The following is a 16,752-nucleotide window of genomic DNA, read 5'->3' as shown; positions in this document are numbered from 1 at the left end:
CCACTTTTTTTTATAGAATGACCATGACTCTGGCAACCCAAAGGTCTGCCTGCAGTTGTACTCAACATATCAACAACTTTCTAGAAGTCTGTTAAAATGCATGTTAAAAGCAATCTTTCTAGTAAAACTAAATTCTTTTGTCCTTAGACAATGTCCCTGTCTGCTGGAAAGAGAGATCTGTCTCCCTAACAAGTGTACTTTCCCTCCTCCACCAGCAGCCCAGGTTGTGCCTTATCTCCTTTGAATCTTCCTTCAAGCATCCTCCTCCTCTGCACTCAGGGACCACAGTACAAGAAGACACCATTGCACCATAGATATCTACGCAGCTGGAATTCCTTTTCTGCTTTTGTGATATTTTCTTAGCCTAGGTGTCTGATTTCCATTTTCACAGAAAATCATTTAAAAAGAACTCTAGTTCTGACCCAGCCATTAAAAACGAGACTTCACCATCACTCCTTCTGGCTCACTGACCTATTGGTAACACAAACCAATGTCTTACAAGTATCTTACAGTCTCTGTGGCCACGCCGCGAGAGCTGCATAATTGCATGACTCAAAAGCTTTCAAAGACACTTCCTGAAGACAAGTAGGGGCCCGGAATGGATAACACAAGCCAAGGAATATATATTCTGAGAGTGAACACAGTAAGTGTATTTATTTATATGTTTCTCTTTGAATTGCTTCAAAAATTAAAACTAGAGAAAATCAAAATGATAGAATATTCTCACCCTCCTCCCCCTTGTCAGCATCTACCCTGTTCCCCAATGACAATCAGAAGTAAGAATTGTCATTGTCCTCTTTTTATTCATCTAGTGCTTCCTCCTGTGCTTCTTAGTGTCAACTTGAAATTATCTCATTTCTAATTCTCTCTTTGAATGAATCAGAGTCGATGCTAATGCTGAGCTTTAAAGAGCTGCAAGATCTAAATCTTGATCTTTCGTTTTTCCTAATCAGAAACGGTTCCATGGATCCATGCAAGAGGAGGCGGTGTCCCGCTTTGATTATTCTTAGTGGTTTCAATTCTGCCTTGTGGCAGGCAGGGTGCCCGGCCTGGCACTCTGCCCCTGATCATCCCTGGTCCAGCCTCTGAGGATCCTGGCACTATCCCACGGGCCACGTCCCCTGCTCAGTACCTGTTGCTTCTGCTGCCAACCTACACAGAACAACTCTGTCTTTCAAATTAGGAAAAAGCCGCCTGAAGTCTTTCCTCTCCATCCCGATTAAATATCAGTAATTCTTTTCCAAGTCAAAGTCTTAATATAACCTGGCTTCTCATAAATGACACTTTTAAAAGGTGTTTTATTTTCAGTTAGCTATGAGCAAGACAAGTTCAATAACTACTTAATTTAAAGCAATATTTTCTCAGAAATTGCATTCTTAATTACTGTTAAACTAAGGAAATTAATGCTCTTAACAAGCAGTTTACAATTGACAGTCGTAAGCGGACTCCATTTTCATGTCTCACCAAACCCTTTGATCCATGTGTACTCACTAAACTCGGCCCAGGCAAATTCCACCCCCTAAAGGCTTCCTCTTTGGGCCCCTGCCCCTCCCTGGCACATCCACCCCATGGAACTCCAGCCTGAGCACACAGCCAGGGCAGGAGATGGCGACCATGACAAAGAGCCAGCGGGCACTGTTTGCATCCTCATGACTCCAGGCTCCTTTCCCACTTGGTCCCATGGAGCTAATTGGGACTTGCTCCTGGGTCACACTTCTCCCTCTTATCTCAATGAGGTGCCAGCCAAGGTGCTACCGCCTCTCCCCCCATTTTGGGTTGAAGTGTGTTCCCTCATATAGTGGAACACATATGCTCATATGCTCATATAGTGGAGTGCCAACCCCCAGGACCTCCAAATGGGACCTTCTTTGGAAATAGGATCATGCAGATGTAACGAGTAAACATGAGATGTCATACTGGAGCAGAGTGGTCACTCATTCACCATGACTGGTGTCCTTATACAAAGAGGAAACATGAACACAGAGAGAGAAAGAGAGAGAACCGCATGGGAAGATGAAGACAGATGGGGTGACGCTTCTACAAGCCAAGGAACATGCCAGGTGGCCAGTAAACCACCAGAAGCTGGGAGAGAGGCCTGGGACATGTTTTTCCCTCTCAGCCCTTGGAGGGAACCAACCATGCCCAAGCCTTGAATTCAGACTCTGAGCTTCCAGAACCAGGAGAGAAAAATCTCTGTGGTTTAAGCCTCCCAGTTTATGGCACTCAGTTATGGAGGTGCTGGCAGACCCCTACACCCCTGGATGGCATTACTGAGTCAGTTCACAGCCCTCACCACAGTAAATATGAATAATCAAGACCTTAGAAATGATCTATTTTACCCCAGGGACATGACACCCACCTCTCCCACTTCGATACCAGCGCAACTCTCCTTAGACTTTTCTACTCGGCTTCTTTTCCCTTTTCCTGCTCTAAGAGAACCATGGGTGCTAAATGAAACTGTCACCAGAGAGGAATCATGCATTTCTGCTTCCCATTTATTTGGAAAAGTGCCATGCTCAGTGTTCAGCTCTCAATAAATATTATTTGACTGAATGAATGAACAAATGACAGATAAACATTTTTATCTGCCCAAGTTCGGTGACAAATGTTGACAAAGCTATTAATTACTTTGTCTATTTAATCAACAAACATTTATTGGGTGCCTATATCACACCACAGACCATGTTTGGTGCTCAGAAGAAAAAAAAAAAAAGAAACAGTATGAGTCTTCAGGAAATTCAAAGGCCAGGAGGGGAGGCAAGTCCATTCTAAAATCATCACCATGCAGGGTAACACACATTGTAGCCAATAGGAAAAAAGTGCCCTGGGCACACTCTCAGGTTGGCCTGGGGTGGAGAGGCAAAACCAGGCTGCTGTGGTCCAAGCCTTGAGCAGAAGAGTCCCCAGTCTACACATCAGCTTGTTCAAGTACACACTAACCAAGTGACACTAAAGAAGGTCCCATGGGACAAACACAAGTGAGTAAACAAGAGATGAAAGACGCGACCAAGTTCAGTCACTCTGACTGGCCGTGTTTGGCAAAACTGGCCTACAACAGAGGTGGAAGACAGCAAGATTTTCTGCTGCTTGAGGAAGCTGGAAAAGGAGTTTGGTCTTTACAAATGCTTGGATTCAAGGGTCAAACCCAAATTGCACTTGTGATACCCAGTGAGAGGAAGAGCCGCACACAGAGAAATGGATGAGTGAGATAAGCACGTGAATGGTGAGCTCATAAAGAATAGATGAGATTTCCAAGGGAAGCGTTTATTGTTTCCTGTATTCGAGCACATTGTCTCTCAATATGATTAGTTATCAGTCTCAGTTATCCAAAACTGGTATGAAATAAAGCGTTTACGCAGTTATGCTTCATTGATGTCAGCTCGGGGAGCATGAAAATCTCCATGAAGGTGGGTAATTGATGTGTAAATCAGAGCTCAATCACTCGGTAATAGAAATGGTCCCACTGAAAATATGCTTGTTGAACACAATTGCTGAGCAGCCAGAGGGAGGGAAAGAAGGAGGGCGGTAGGAGATAGAAGGCTTATTTATTAAAAATGATAATAACTGGCAATTTGGGCAATTTCCCCTTCAACAGAGGGCTGCTGTCAGAAATGTTTGCAAGCGAGTTGTGACCAATGCATCTGGATAGTTTCCTTCTGTTCTAATGAACTGTTTCTGTTTTATTTAACTGCCTGGAGACCCAGTTGTGGATATTTCAAAAGCGAATTAAAACAACACGTTCATCTTTTCAAACACGACACATGTTAATGACATCTGTGATAATAATTTGGTTAAGGATATTCATTCTAGGTATGCTTGCTATTGTTATTAAAATCCTTCTGTCACTTTGCATTGGCTCTCTGAGGAGCAGTGAATGAAAATGGACAATACCTTGCAATTTAAGATTTTAGTATCTCACACTGAAACCTAAAGGACTTCTTATTGTTGATCAAATAACAGCTCCTATTTCTATCATTCTGATCATCATTATCTTTATTATTACTTAAGGTGCCATGATAGTGGTGAGTGGCAGATTTTTCTTCCACTCTGCTGTCTTCATGGAATAGAGAGAAAATTCTCTACAGCAAATACTGCCACTGTAGGTGTAATAGCCAACATGCCTGCCAATTAATATAAGAAAGAAAGCTCTGGTTTTTCATTTTTTACGAGATCTTGTGACAAATGCTTGAGTCAATACAAGAGGCAGGTCTGTCCTTGGCGTCTCCTCCAGGGGATTCACCCATCGGTACGTAATCCATGCTTGAGTCTCAGCACAGTGCATCTCCACATCCCCACCGTACACAGTAAGCAGGTTCCACGTGGCATCAGCATAGATGTGCCCTGCTGTGGAGGTGAGGACCCTCTGCTCACCTGAGGTTACCAGCTCAACCCCATTTAAAAGCATGTGTGCACTGATGGCTTGTTTCGTATCTAGAGCTGGGCCTTCATCCAAGTGTCCACACCTTGACAAAATGCCTGCATAGGAAAGACTGGCACTAGGTGCTAAGGTGGAAGAGGAGAAAGTGGGGGCTGGTTGAGAAAGGCTTCATCTTCTTAGTAGTGATGTAATTTTTTGGTAGGTGAGTGGATTCATATATCTTTGATCTCCCTACAAAAAAATAAATGCATGCATCTGGTGTACACCAGGATTTAAAAATTTGGCTTCTCTCTTGAAAAGCAACAGACCTCCACATTTGCATGGTACTTGTCACTTCACAAAGCACTGCCACAAGTCTGATCTGATCTGAGACTTACAGCAAACTTGGCAAATAGGCCAGCTGGGCACTATGACCTCCCATTTCACAGATGAAGACACTGAGACCCAGAAGGGCTGACTGCCCAATGTTCACACTGTCGCTCAGCTAGTGAAGGGCAGGAGCAGAAAAGAAGACAAGCTGTCTGTATTCAGGAGCAGTTAATTTTTTTCCTACTATAAGACTTGACTTTTTATTTTTTAATTTATTTTTTTAATTATTATTATTATTTTTACTTTACAATATTGTATTGGTTTTGCCATACATCAACATGAATCTGCCATGGGTGTACACGTGTTCCCAATCCTGAACCCCCCTCCCACCTCCCTCCCCATACCATCCCTCTGGGTCATCCCAGTGCACCAGCCCGAAGCATCCTGTATCCTGCACCAAACCTAGACTGGCAATTCGTTTCTTATATGATATAATACATGTTTCAATGCCATTCTCCCAAATCATCCCACCCTCTCCCTCTCCCACAGAGTCCAAAAGACTGTTCAATATATCTGTGTCTCTTTTGCTGTCTTGCATACAGGGTTATCATTACCATCTTTATAAATTCCATATATATGAGTTAGTATACTGTATTGGTGTTTTTCTCTCTGGCTTACTTCACTCTGTATAATCAGCTCCACTTTCATCCACCTCATTTGTGCTCTAACTATAAAATGCTTGCTAATTCTAGAAAAGTTGCTAAGTGTTAGAGCAAAGGGTCATTATTTTAAGGGTTTTAGAAAATAGCTTTTGATGGATCATCATTATTAATGCACTAATAATCCATAAATGTGCCTTTGTAGAAAAAACAATGAAATGGAGAGACGCATACTAGATGGATGCAAGGAGGAGAGCCTCTAGCGGAAAGACCTCAGAGAGTGATTCTGCCACTTAAAGTTTGAATGACCTTGAGCAAGTCACTGGGCTGCTCACAGTCCTCCAAGAGCCACTGATCCAGAAGAACACACAGTATGGGAGGAGGAGATGAACTATAATGGCGAATCGAAAACTGCATGAACACGGTAGCCCCTAGCCAAGCTGAGCATGGGCAACATGCCTTGTCTGAACTGAGATGTGCTATAAGTATGAAATACACACTGGATTTCAGACTTGGTATGAAAATAGCATTAAGTTTAGAATTAATAATTTTAAACGGATTCCAAGTTGACATGATATCTGGCATACATTGAGTTCAATCAAGTGTTATGAAAAGCAATTTCACCTGTTTCTTCTCACGTTTTAAAAATGTGGCTATGCAAGACAGGAAAAAAGACACAGATGTGTATAACGGACTTTTGGACTCAGAGGGAGAGGGAGAGGGTGGGATGATTTGGGAGAATGGCATTCTAACATGTATACTATCATGTAAGAATTGAATCGCCAGTCTATGTCTGTTGCAGGATACAGCATGCTTGGGGCTGGTGCATGGGGATGACCCAGAGAGATGTTATGGGGAGGGAGGTGGGAAGGGGGTTCATGTTTGGGAACGCATGTAATAATTAAAGATTTTAAAATTAAAAAAATAAAAAGCTAATAAAAAATAAATAAATAAATAAAGCTATCATTACTACCAAAAATAAAAAATAAAAAAAATAAAAAAATAAAAATGTGGCTACTAGAAAATTGAAACTAAATGAATGTGAATTATGTTTGTGGCTCCCATCATATTTCTGCTGGGCAGTACTGGCCTAAAAAGAGAGATTTTTCTAGGTCTACTGAATAACCCATTTCACATAAACCACATTGGTTTCAGTGCTCTGTCTCCAGACAACAGAAGACCCTGTGCTTTTGGGTTCATTGCAACAATCTAACCTATGTGATCCTGTTCTGTTATCCCCCCTTCTCTATTCTCATTTTTTCCCTCCATCTGATTTTCATTTAGACCTTGAGCACATATGCCAGTGTTTATTTTCATGACTGCTGTATTGTCTAATTGGTGCACTGTTGATCAATAATATGTGAGGTGTTGAGCTCTGTTTGTGTAATATGTTTAATATGCTTCTACCCAATGCACCATATGGAGGCACTGCACTGTATATTATGAGTGTATTAATGCTAAGACTCAATTGAGTATCACTGGTGCATAGTAACTGAGTGAAACAAAATTATGCTAAGTAGTTACTGAACATCGTGGTCCCTAATATTTGCAATGAGCATTGCAAACACTGTGCTAGCATGTGGGTCTCAGCACCCACCCTTCTCTGAAACTTCCAGTGAGCCTAAGCACTATTTCAGGCTTAATGTAAATGTCATTTTACAAGATGAAGGTATTTTTCAGGTAGAGAAACTACAGAGAATAAATAATAGAGTGGAACTTAATCTACCAATAAGTGTGTCTTTAAGTCGAAACTTGGTGCGATTGTAAAGCCTTTTATGCTTCTTTTCTTCCCCAGGTGCTTGGAGGAGCAGGGAAGAATTTTGATTAGCAGAAGCCACCAGCAGTTTATTTCTACCTGTTTCACATATATTTCACACATTACTTTCAAGACTCCTCAGTTTACTTATATTTTCTTGGGAAACTGCCAACCAATCTGTAGCAAAAATAAACTCTGCCTTTTAATATAAAACAATCATTGATTAGCACATACTGTTCAAGCCAGATGAATCAGCAGCCTGCAAGGATGAAGCGTTTTATCACAGTAATACACCATTCGAATGCACTGATAGATGCATTCATTTGCTGCTGGGCACCGCGACAGGGAATAGCACAGGCCCACACTCAGTGGCACTTCACACTCCTGTTCTCCAGCACACAGTGTGCTCGAAAACAAGAATGTAGTCAGATGAACAATCTACAATGATTAGTTGAGTTTCATTTGTTAATTACAGATTCAACAAGAACTGAATGGTGAAGCCTTTCCAGTATCAGCTACCCATTGATCCATAGCCCCTTACATGTTCAAGTAGCACTGGAAACCTAATATAATTTATTGTTACTTAGAGCACTGATTGGCTAGAGGAATTATACTCCAATAAATGATGGCACTGCCATTGAATCCGCCTATAATTGCTTCCATTCATCGTAATGCAAGGAGATGATCAACTTCAAGCTTCAGCTGCTTCAAGTTCCACAATGTGTCCGTAAGCTAATGGATGTTGAATATGATGCTGATCTATATTCTGTGTTGCTCTAGATGGACCTTTAGAGAGTTATATATATGCCACTCGTATATATTGCACATCTGTAGATTTCACACAGGTCTATAATTGATGACCACCTGGTGGACTTGCCTCCAAGGAAACAGGTGGGATTACTCTGCCAAGATGGGGCCAGGGTACGGATTTCTCAGGTACATTTGGTCCTTTACTGCTCTGTCCCTCATCCAGCAGACAAATGGAATCTTCAGGCTATACATTTCCTTCTAGAGTGGCTCTACCTAGGGCACAGTGACACACAAAAAATTGTGCCCAGATGTTTGTGACTCATCTTCCTCATTGCCTCCTTGAGCAACTTGCACCTAACACTGTACCTTACATCCAGGCTGGGTATGGAGTTGCTCGTCTCAATGCCTAGCACTCTGAAGCTCCTCTCCCACCTCAGGAAACTGTCCAGTGCCAAACAGAAGGTGAGTTCCTTGAGACAGGCACTGTGTCCATTTCCTATGGGAGCAGTAACAATCCAACACAAACGTGATGGCTTCTAACAACACAAATGTATCCTCTTATAGTTCTGCAGCTCTGATGTCTGAAATGAATCTCCCTAAAGCTAAAAACAAAGGTGTCAGCAGGACTTGTTCCTTCTAAAGGTCCTGAGGGAGAGTCTGTTTTCTTGTCTTTTCTAGCTTCTAAGGGTTGCCTTCATTCCTTGGCTCATGGCCCCTTCTGGCATCTTCAAGAGCAGTAGCAGAGCATCTTCAAATCTCTCTCCCACCTCTGCTTCCAGCATCACATCTCTTCTGACTCTGACCTCCCTCCTGCCCCCCTCTTATGCAGACTCTTGTGATTATAAGAACATCTAGGAACATCTCCCCAGCTTAAGACCATTTAGTTAATCACACCTACAAAGTCCCTCTTTTAAGTAACATATTCCCAGGTTTGGGGGCTTTGGGGCTTTGGGGCTTTGGGGCTTTCCTGGTGGCTCAGACAGTAAAGAATCTGCCTGTAATGCAGGAGATCTGGTTTCTATCCCTGGGTCAGGAAGATTCCCTGGGAGGAGGAAATGGCAACCCATTCCAGTACCCTTGCCTGGAAAATTCTATGGACAGAGGAGCTTGGTGGGCTATAGTCCGTGGGGTTGTGAAGTCAGACACCACTGAGCGATTAACACTTTCACAGGTTTGGGGGTTTAGGACATGGACCTTTGCAGGGAGATATTCTTCTGCCTACCAAAGGTACAATACTTGAATCACTCTTACCCTCCTGTTGCCTAAGACCATTATATGACAAATAGTAGGGCTGAGATATTCTTAGCAGAGTTGAATGAACTCATAAGAATGATTCATTAAAGCTTTCAAATGTCTCTTCTGAAAAGTATCTCACATGGGAAAAGGATCCAGTGGGTGAGGCTCCTGTTCATCCACACGTGCTCTGTCACGTACTGCCACTTCAGCTCTCCAAGGTGCACCTTTGCTCACCAGTAAGTGTCTCTGGGAACTTCTGTGACCCTCGAATAAGAGGACATATGTGACTATGCCTGTGAAGGTAAATGGCCTTCTCCATGGTATTCAGCATCATCCTTGCATCACTAAGAGAAGAGACACTAGATCTTGGAGAGAGGGACGTAAGAGGGAAAGGTCCTGCTTGTATAGAGATGTAAGATGTTATTACTCAGTAAAACTAAATAGAAATAACCATGTGAAAGTGACCTGAAACTATGTTTCCTATTCATATGCAAGCAGCTTAAAAGACTGACACAAGACACTGAAATTACTTCAAATAACTAGATGCTCAATTGCTCAAGATAAGTGGGGCCACACTTGCCCTCTTATGTGGTAGCTGAGTACAACAATACAAGATGGATTCGTCATGTTTACATATTCCAGCAGGATGAAATCTGTGGTTACACATTTATAAAACCCTACACATTAACCCATCAATTTTATTGATTAATAAGAGGGTTCTGTGACATTACAACAGACATGACAATACATCTTCCCACAGGAGCAAAATTATCCTGAAAGGCACCACACACCTGCAAAACACTTTATTGTGGTTCAACCGGGAGTGTGAAAACAGGAGAAAATTGAGCATGAAAACAACCTTCAATCAAAGGGTCTTTAGAGGGGATGGAGATCAAAGCCTTCATTTTCTATTACAGGGCAAATCAAGTACAAAGAGGGCAAGCGGGTTGCCCAATGTCATCCACCTGGTCAGAGCCTGAACTTGGACAGGAGCCTGACTCTTCATGGAGAGCTCTCCTCACTGTGCCACACTTTGGGCTTCCTGACCCTTATTCTGTGCTCTCAGCTCACTGCTTTGGCAGAGAAATGGGAAGTGGAAAAGGAAGTGAAAGGAGTGTGCCCTTTCTCCTGTGGTTTCTAAAGAGGAGGCCAGACATATCAAATGGGTTTGGGAAGGTTCCTGTAAAATGTTCATGAATCACTAAACAGGACTCGGCGTCTGCAAGCAACCCACCGCATGTGAGAAGGCTGTCATATTCCAGACTGTGTGGGATTCCTTCTGGAGAGGAGCAACTTGGAAGCTGCCCAGGAAAGCCCATCGTTTGGCACAAGGCAGAGAGAGTTAGTAAATAAAAGAGGTGTGGACTCTCTGGCCAAGCAGGGCCCTGAATGTCACCTTGGTGACTGGTATCTCTGTGCCGTATAGTATGCACAGCCTGAGGTCACTGACCTGGCTGAATGTCAGGATTGGTACACTCCAGTAAAGAATCTGCCTTCAATGCAGGGAACCCAGGTTTGATCCCTGGGTTGGGAAGATTCCCTGGAGAATGGCACCCCACTCCAGTATTCTTGCCTGGGAAATCCCATGGACAGAGAAGCCTGGTGAACTACAGTCCATGGGGTCACAAAGAGTCAGACACGACTGAGTGACTAACACACTAACACAATGGAAGGTCAGCTGCATCACTCCAATATCCAGCCTGAGTGTGTATGCGCATACACACCCACATCTGAGGGACAAGTCCGATTTATAGGAGAGCCTCTCTGAAGGGACAAGTCCACAGAAGTCAGTTCCCCAAATCCTCTTCTAACAAGTGGCAAATGCATGCTCAGGGTGCTCATGACCTCATAGGTTGGCCAGAGATCCATGTGCACGTGCCTGTGGCTGGGTGAGAACCCTGCCCCTCCTGGCCTTGCATCCAAAAGCTGGAGACCACACCCACTAACACTTGCTGGGACTTTTTACAGCATCCCTGAAAGTGAAACTGTAAGTTGCTCAGTCATGCCCAACTCTTTGCAACCCCATGGACTATACAGTCCATGGAATTCTCCAGCCCAGAATACTGGAGTGGGTTAGCCTATCCCTTCTCCAAGGGATCTTCCCTGACCCAGGAATCGAATCCGGGTCTCCTGCATCACAGGCTGATTCTTAACCAACTGAGCTATCAGGGAAACCCACAGCACCCCTGGAACCCTAATTTTGAGGGTTTTGAGAGGAACAGATATATCATCCACTTGCACTACACCCTCCAACTGACTCTGAAAATGCCCTTTACAACATTGTTTCAAGGAATCTAGGAAAATTGACCCTGCCATTTATTTTTACATTTGCAAATTGATAAACCTCAGGGAAGTGCACATGGGCTTCTACCTTGATTGAAGTCTGGAGACCTGGGTTCCCATCTCAGATATATCACTCACTAGCTTGGTGATCTCAGGCTAATTACATAACCCCTTTGGACCTCAGTGTCCTCACATGGAAAACACAGCATTTGTACTGGATAATTTCTAGGGTCCTTCTCTAATTGCACTCACCTTCTGGTAACTTCCTCTACCTCTTCCAATTGTAAGCTCATCCCTTTTGCACCACCCCTGAGCCAGCCTAGCTCCTGGCATGCTCACCAAAGGCCTCACAGACTCCACTACCACCCAAACTAGTGGATGGTGTTGTGTATGCACCTAAGTATCTCAATAAGATAGAACCCAGATACACCGATGATCAACAGGGACACGAAAAGTTGTTCAACACCGCTAATTCCTAGAGAAATGGAAATCAAAACTATGAGGTACCACTTCACACAGGTGAGAATGGCTAGCTTCAAAAAGTCTACAAATAAATGTCAGAGAAGATGTGGAGAAAAAGGACCCCTCCTACACTATTGGTGGGAATGTAAATTGACACAGCCTCTTTGGAAAACAGTATGGAGGTTCCTGAAGAAACTAAAACTAAAGCTGAGAGGTTGCTGAACCACGAAATACACCGGTATTCTTGGCCTCCGTAGGAGAAGAATTCAATACCGGGCCAGAGACGAGGCTTGATCGCTTGGAGCTTTTGTGTAATAAAGTTTTATTAAAGTATAAAAGAGATAGAGAAAGCTTCTGACATAGACATCAGAAGGGGGCAGACAGAATACTCCCCTGCTAGTCCTTAGCTGAATGTTATAGCTACTAGCAGTTTGCTAATTAAAGAAAGGAAATGTCTCAAAACTCAGAGAATGGCACCAAGCATCTCACCCACAAGATGCATTTTGAGATAATCTTGGCACTAAGTGAGTCATCCTGAGCTATAAAACGATTAACATGAATCTTGAAGAAAGGCAGATTCCCATACAATGTATAGTTTCATTAACATAGATTAGGAGAATAGTATGAGTATAACATACTGGTTTGTCAAGCCTTTTCTGAGCCTTTAGGCAGAACCTACTTGAAGACAGAGTCTGGGGTAAATGCACAGTACATTAACATAGCTTAAGACAAACATTAAGCACAGGGTTTGGCTCAGACGGTAAAGCATCTGCCCACAATGTGGGAGACCCAGGTTCAATTCCTGTGTCGGGAAGATCCCCTGGAGAAGGAAATGACAATCCACTCCAGCACTCTTGCCTGGAAAATCCCATGGACGGAGGAGCCTGGTGGGCTACAGTCCATGGGGTCGCAAAGAGTCAGACACGACTGAGCGACTTCACTTTCACTTTCACTTTGAGTAAAGTTAGGTTAAGGTGGAGCCAGGTGTCATTATGGCAACACAGAATTTTAAAAGAAACCTCTTTTTAAATTTGTATTAAGAAGGAGAAAAAATGTAACACTAATTTGTTTCTTCTTGCCACTTCAGAGAGAGATAAAAAATGTCTTACACTTGCAGCCTATTTCCTCCATTTGGAGACCCCTGGCGTTCCTGCCTGTCCGTCTCAGAGCTACCATATGACCCTACAATCCCACTCCTAGGCATATATCTGGAGAAAATCATGGTTCAAAAGGATATATGCATCCCTGTGTTCATCACAGTACTGTTTACAATAGCCAAAATATTAAGCAACCTAAATGTCCATTGACAGATGAATGAATAAAGAATGTAGTACATATATACAATGGAATACTACTCAGCCATAAAAAAGGATGAAATAATGCCATTTGCAGCAATATGGATGGACCTAGAGATTATTATACTAAGTGAAGTAAGTCAGGCAGAGAAAGACAAATATCATGTAACAATCACTTATAGATGGAATCTTAAAAAATCATACAAATGAACTTATTTACAAAACAGAAACAGACCATAGACAAAGAAAACAAACTTATGATTACCAATGGGGAAAAGGGTAGGGGAAGGAATAAATTAGGAGTATGGGATTAACAGATATATGCTACTATATATATAACCAAAAAGGACCTACTGTATAGCATAGGGAACTGTACTCAATATCTTATAATAACCTATAAGGGAGAAGTATCTGAACAAGAATACACATATAAGTGTGTATATATATATATACATAAAGGTGTGTATGTATATATATATGTGTGAGGTGAGGTGAAGTCGGAGGTGAGGTGAAGTTGCTCAGTCCTGTCCGACTCTTTATGACCCCGTGGACTGTAGCCCACCAAGCTCCTCTGTCCATGGGATTCTCCAGGCAACAGTACTGGACTGGGTTGCCATTTCCTTCTCCAGGGGATCTTCCCAACCCAGGGATCAAACCCAGGTCTCCTGCATTTCGGGCAGACACTTTAACCTCTGAGCCACCAGGGAAGCCCATATATATATGTATATATACACACATATACATATGCATATATATACACATATACATATGCATATATATACACACATACATTTTCAGGTGGGTAAAGAATACACCTGCAATGCAGGAGGGTCAGGACATGCAGGATCAATCCCAGAGTCGAGAGGGTCCCCTGGAAGAGGGTATGGTAACCCACTCCAGTATTCCTGCTTGGTGAATCCCATGGACAGAGGAGCCTGATGGGCTACAGTCCATGGGGTCGCAAAGAATCAGACATGACTGAAGTGACTGAGCACAAATGCACGCTTTATGTATACATGAATCACTCTGTTGTATACCTGAAAGTAACACAATATTGTAAATCAACTATAACTCAACTTTAAAAAAAAAAGGAAAAAAAAAAAAATAGAGAGAAATCAGCCAGAATACAAAGCGCACATGACCACAAAACCTAACACACAAGTATGAGCTGGAACTGTGTGCTTAGCAGTGTTTATTTTATATATCACAGTCCATTGCTCAAGTTGCCCCAGTCTCAGTATTAGATAACCCCCCATCCTCTGGGTGTAATGACTACCACACTGTAATTCCAAGTCAAAGTGTATCCTATTTTGAATTCTACACTCCCAATCTGTTTCCTAGTATAAATATTATACTATGTAATGTGTAAATATTAAAATTTAACTTTAACAAGTTGAGTCACAGTCACTGGAATTCGGCCAAGACTCTAACACTTTTTCATTATTTCCAAAGAAAGACCAATTTAAGAAATGCAAGCCAGTTCCAATTCACTTCAAAATTTGGCTTAACGTCAAAGACATTTTAATGACATTCTGCTTAAGCATTAAACATGAAAGTATTTATATGATTATTAAGTTAGCATTTAAGTTAGATAAAAATTAGTTTGGGATCTGTCACTACTGGGCTCATAGTGCGGGAAACCCAAAATGATAGCCTCATTTCAATACAATCAACGGCTCACAGAGACAGGCTTTTAAACAGACACTAAAGACACAACATTGTTATCTATCTATGCTTTATCTGCTCCTTTCCTGTTGTAGGGACATGGCGCTGCCACGGCAAGCTGGTGACCTTGCATGTAAGCAACGCCGTGACCCACAGCTGATGTAACTGTTACAAGCCTTGGGATCCTCTGAAAATATGAGAGGGCTTGAGGCCTGTGAGGAGCTGCCCTGAGGCTTGTCCCACTCACCTCCCTGTCTCCTCCAGAAGACTGTCAGGAGGCAGTTTTTCATCAGTTCTTGGGTTCTGGACAATCCACTCCCCAGCCCCCTTTGAATGGCGCTGTGGAGTGAAAAATCCCTTACCTGCATCCAGAAGGAACTCTTCACCCAAGGGGTATCCCATGGCTCGCTCTGTTCCCCTTTAAGTGTGTGGGGTGTGGAGGGTGAGCCCTGGCCTTTTGGCTCATCCTTTATCCCACTGTCTATGGAAGGATTGAAGCAGCTCAATCTGAAGGAGTTTTGCTGTACTTTTTTCCAACCAGGTCAATCAGCCTTTGTCTTGTCCTTGTCTTGTGCGTGTGTGTGTGTGGGTGTGTGTGTGTATGCTTGACAGTCACATGTGTTATTCCTCTATGAAAACTTCCTAAAAGCAATCCTATGCAAAAGTAGGAATCTGTTTTCTCCTTTTTTCATGGGTAAAAGCAGAAACAGTTTATTGATATAATCTCACTACACATTCTTAGCTGGAGAAGGGTTTCTTCATTCAGCATTGAGCTTCTAGGGTGGTTAGTCTTCAAGCAAATCAAATTCTCTAGAAGCCTGAACCCTAATAAAAGGGGAAACCCAAACCCAGCATTCTGAGACAGAGGGGTCAGTTGGAAAAGGTGGCAGGATCCTTGTCTTGAGGTGGAAAGTGAGAAGGGAGCCAGAGAGCCACAGCTACTTGGCAGCAGTGCAAGGTACTGTGTCTTGCAGAGAGGAAGAAAGATTAAGAAACTCATGCTCGATGACCAAACAGCTCTGATCTCCTGAGAGCAAGAGAAGATGAGTTCATCTGCTCAGGGCTGCAGGAAGAGAGGGGGACCTTGGTTCATGGGGAGAGGGGAGCTCTGGAAGGACAGCTATGAAGACAAGCTCAGGCTGAACCAGAGACTTGCCCAGTAGCAGGGAGGAAGGGCCCAGGAAGTTAGTGAGGATGAATCTATCCGGACTTTGCCAGAAGGTTTTCCTTTCTTTCTGCCCAGAAACCAGAGTGAAAAGAAACAAGAGGGTCTGTCTGGCTAGGGACAGGGATGTTCCAGAAGGGGCAGGAGAGGTCACTGTCTGCAAGGCTCCTCAGGAATGGGGCCCTGCAAGCAAAGGGAGGTGCCCAGGGAAACTTTGTAACCTTGTCCTAGAGCAGATTGGGGAGGGGGGTGGAGTGGTGGGGGGCAGCTGCCCCCCATCTTGGCAACATCCATCATTAGAGCCAGCAGCCAGATGGCCTCCAGTGTTTCCACCTGCAAGAATGCTGCTGCTGCTGCTAAGTCACTTCAGTCGTGTCCGACTCTGTGTGACCTCAGAGACGGCAGCCCACCAGGCTCCCCTGTCCCTGAGATTCTCCAGGCAAGAACACTGGAGTGGGTTTCCATTTCCCTCTCCAATGCATGAAAGTGAAAAGTCAAAGTGAAGTCGCTCAGTCGTGTCCAACCCTCAGTGATCCCATGGACTGCAGCCCACCAGGCTCCTCCGTCCATGGGATTCACCAGGCAAGAGTACTGGAGTGGGCTGCCATTGCCTTCTCTGCTGCAAGAATGAGGGAGGGCCATCTCTGAGGACAACAAAGAGAAATATTTCTCCAAAGGCAATCTAATTACACAGGAAGCACAAATGCTGTTTATGTCCCCAACAACTGGTCCCCACGCTTATCCAGAAAATCAAAACCGAACCCAGCCCTCCACTCCCCGATGCATTTAAAAGC

General features: G+C 43.4%; 1 protein-coding gene across 1 annotated transcript in view; it reads right to left on the bottom strand.

Annotated features, from left to right (window-relative positions):
- The window catches only part of AFF2 (ALF transcription elongation factor 2), a 387,822-nt gene extending 372,627 nt beyond the window's left edge, over nt 1-15,195 (bottom strand). The window contains exons 1-2 of the mRNA XM_068963139.1: nt 15,156-15,195; nt 4,251-4,503 (exon numbers count right to left, since the gene is read on the bottom strand). Of these exons, the coding sequence (XP_068819240.1) occupies nt 4,251-4,503; nt 15,156-15,195 (293 nt within the window). The remainder of the gene's footprint in view (nt 1-4,250; nt 4,504-15,155) is intronic.
- Between the last annotated feature and the right edge of the window lie 1,557 nt (nt 15,196-16,752).

The sequence above is a fragment of the Capricornis sumatraensis genome, chromosome X, assembly GCF_032405125.1.
Source record: "Capricornis sumatraensis isolate serow.1 chromosome X, serow.2, whole genome shotgun sequence".
Lineage (NCBI taxonomy): Eukaryota > Metazoa > Chordata > Mammalia > Artiodactyla > Bovidae > Capricornis > Capricornis sumatraensis.
Note: the sequence above shows the minus strand (reverse complement) of the source record. Positions and strands in the feature narration are given on the sequence as shown.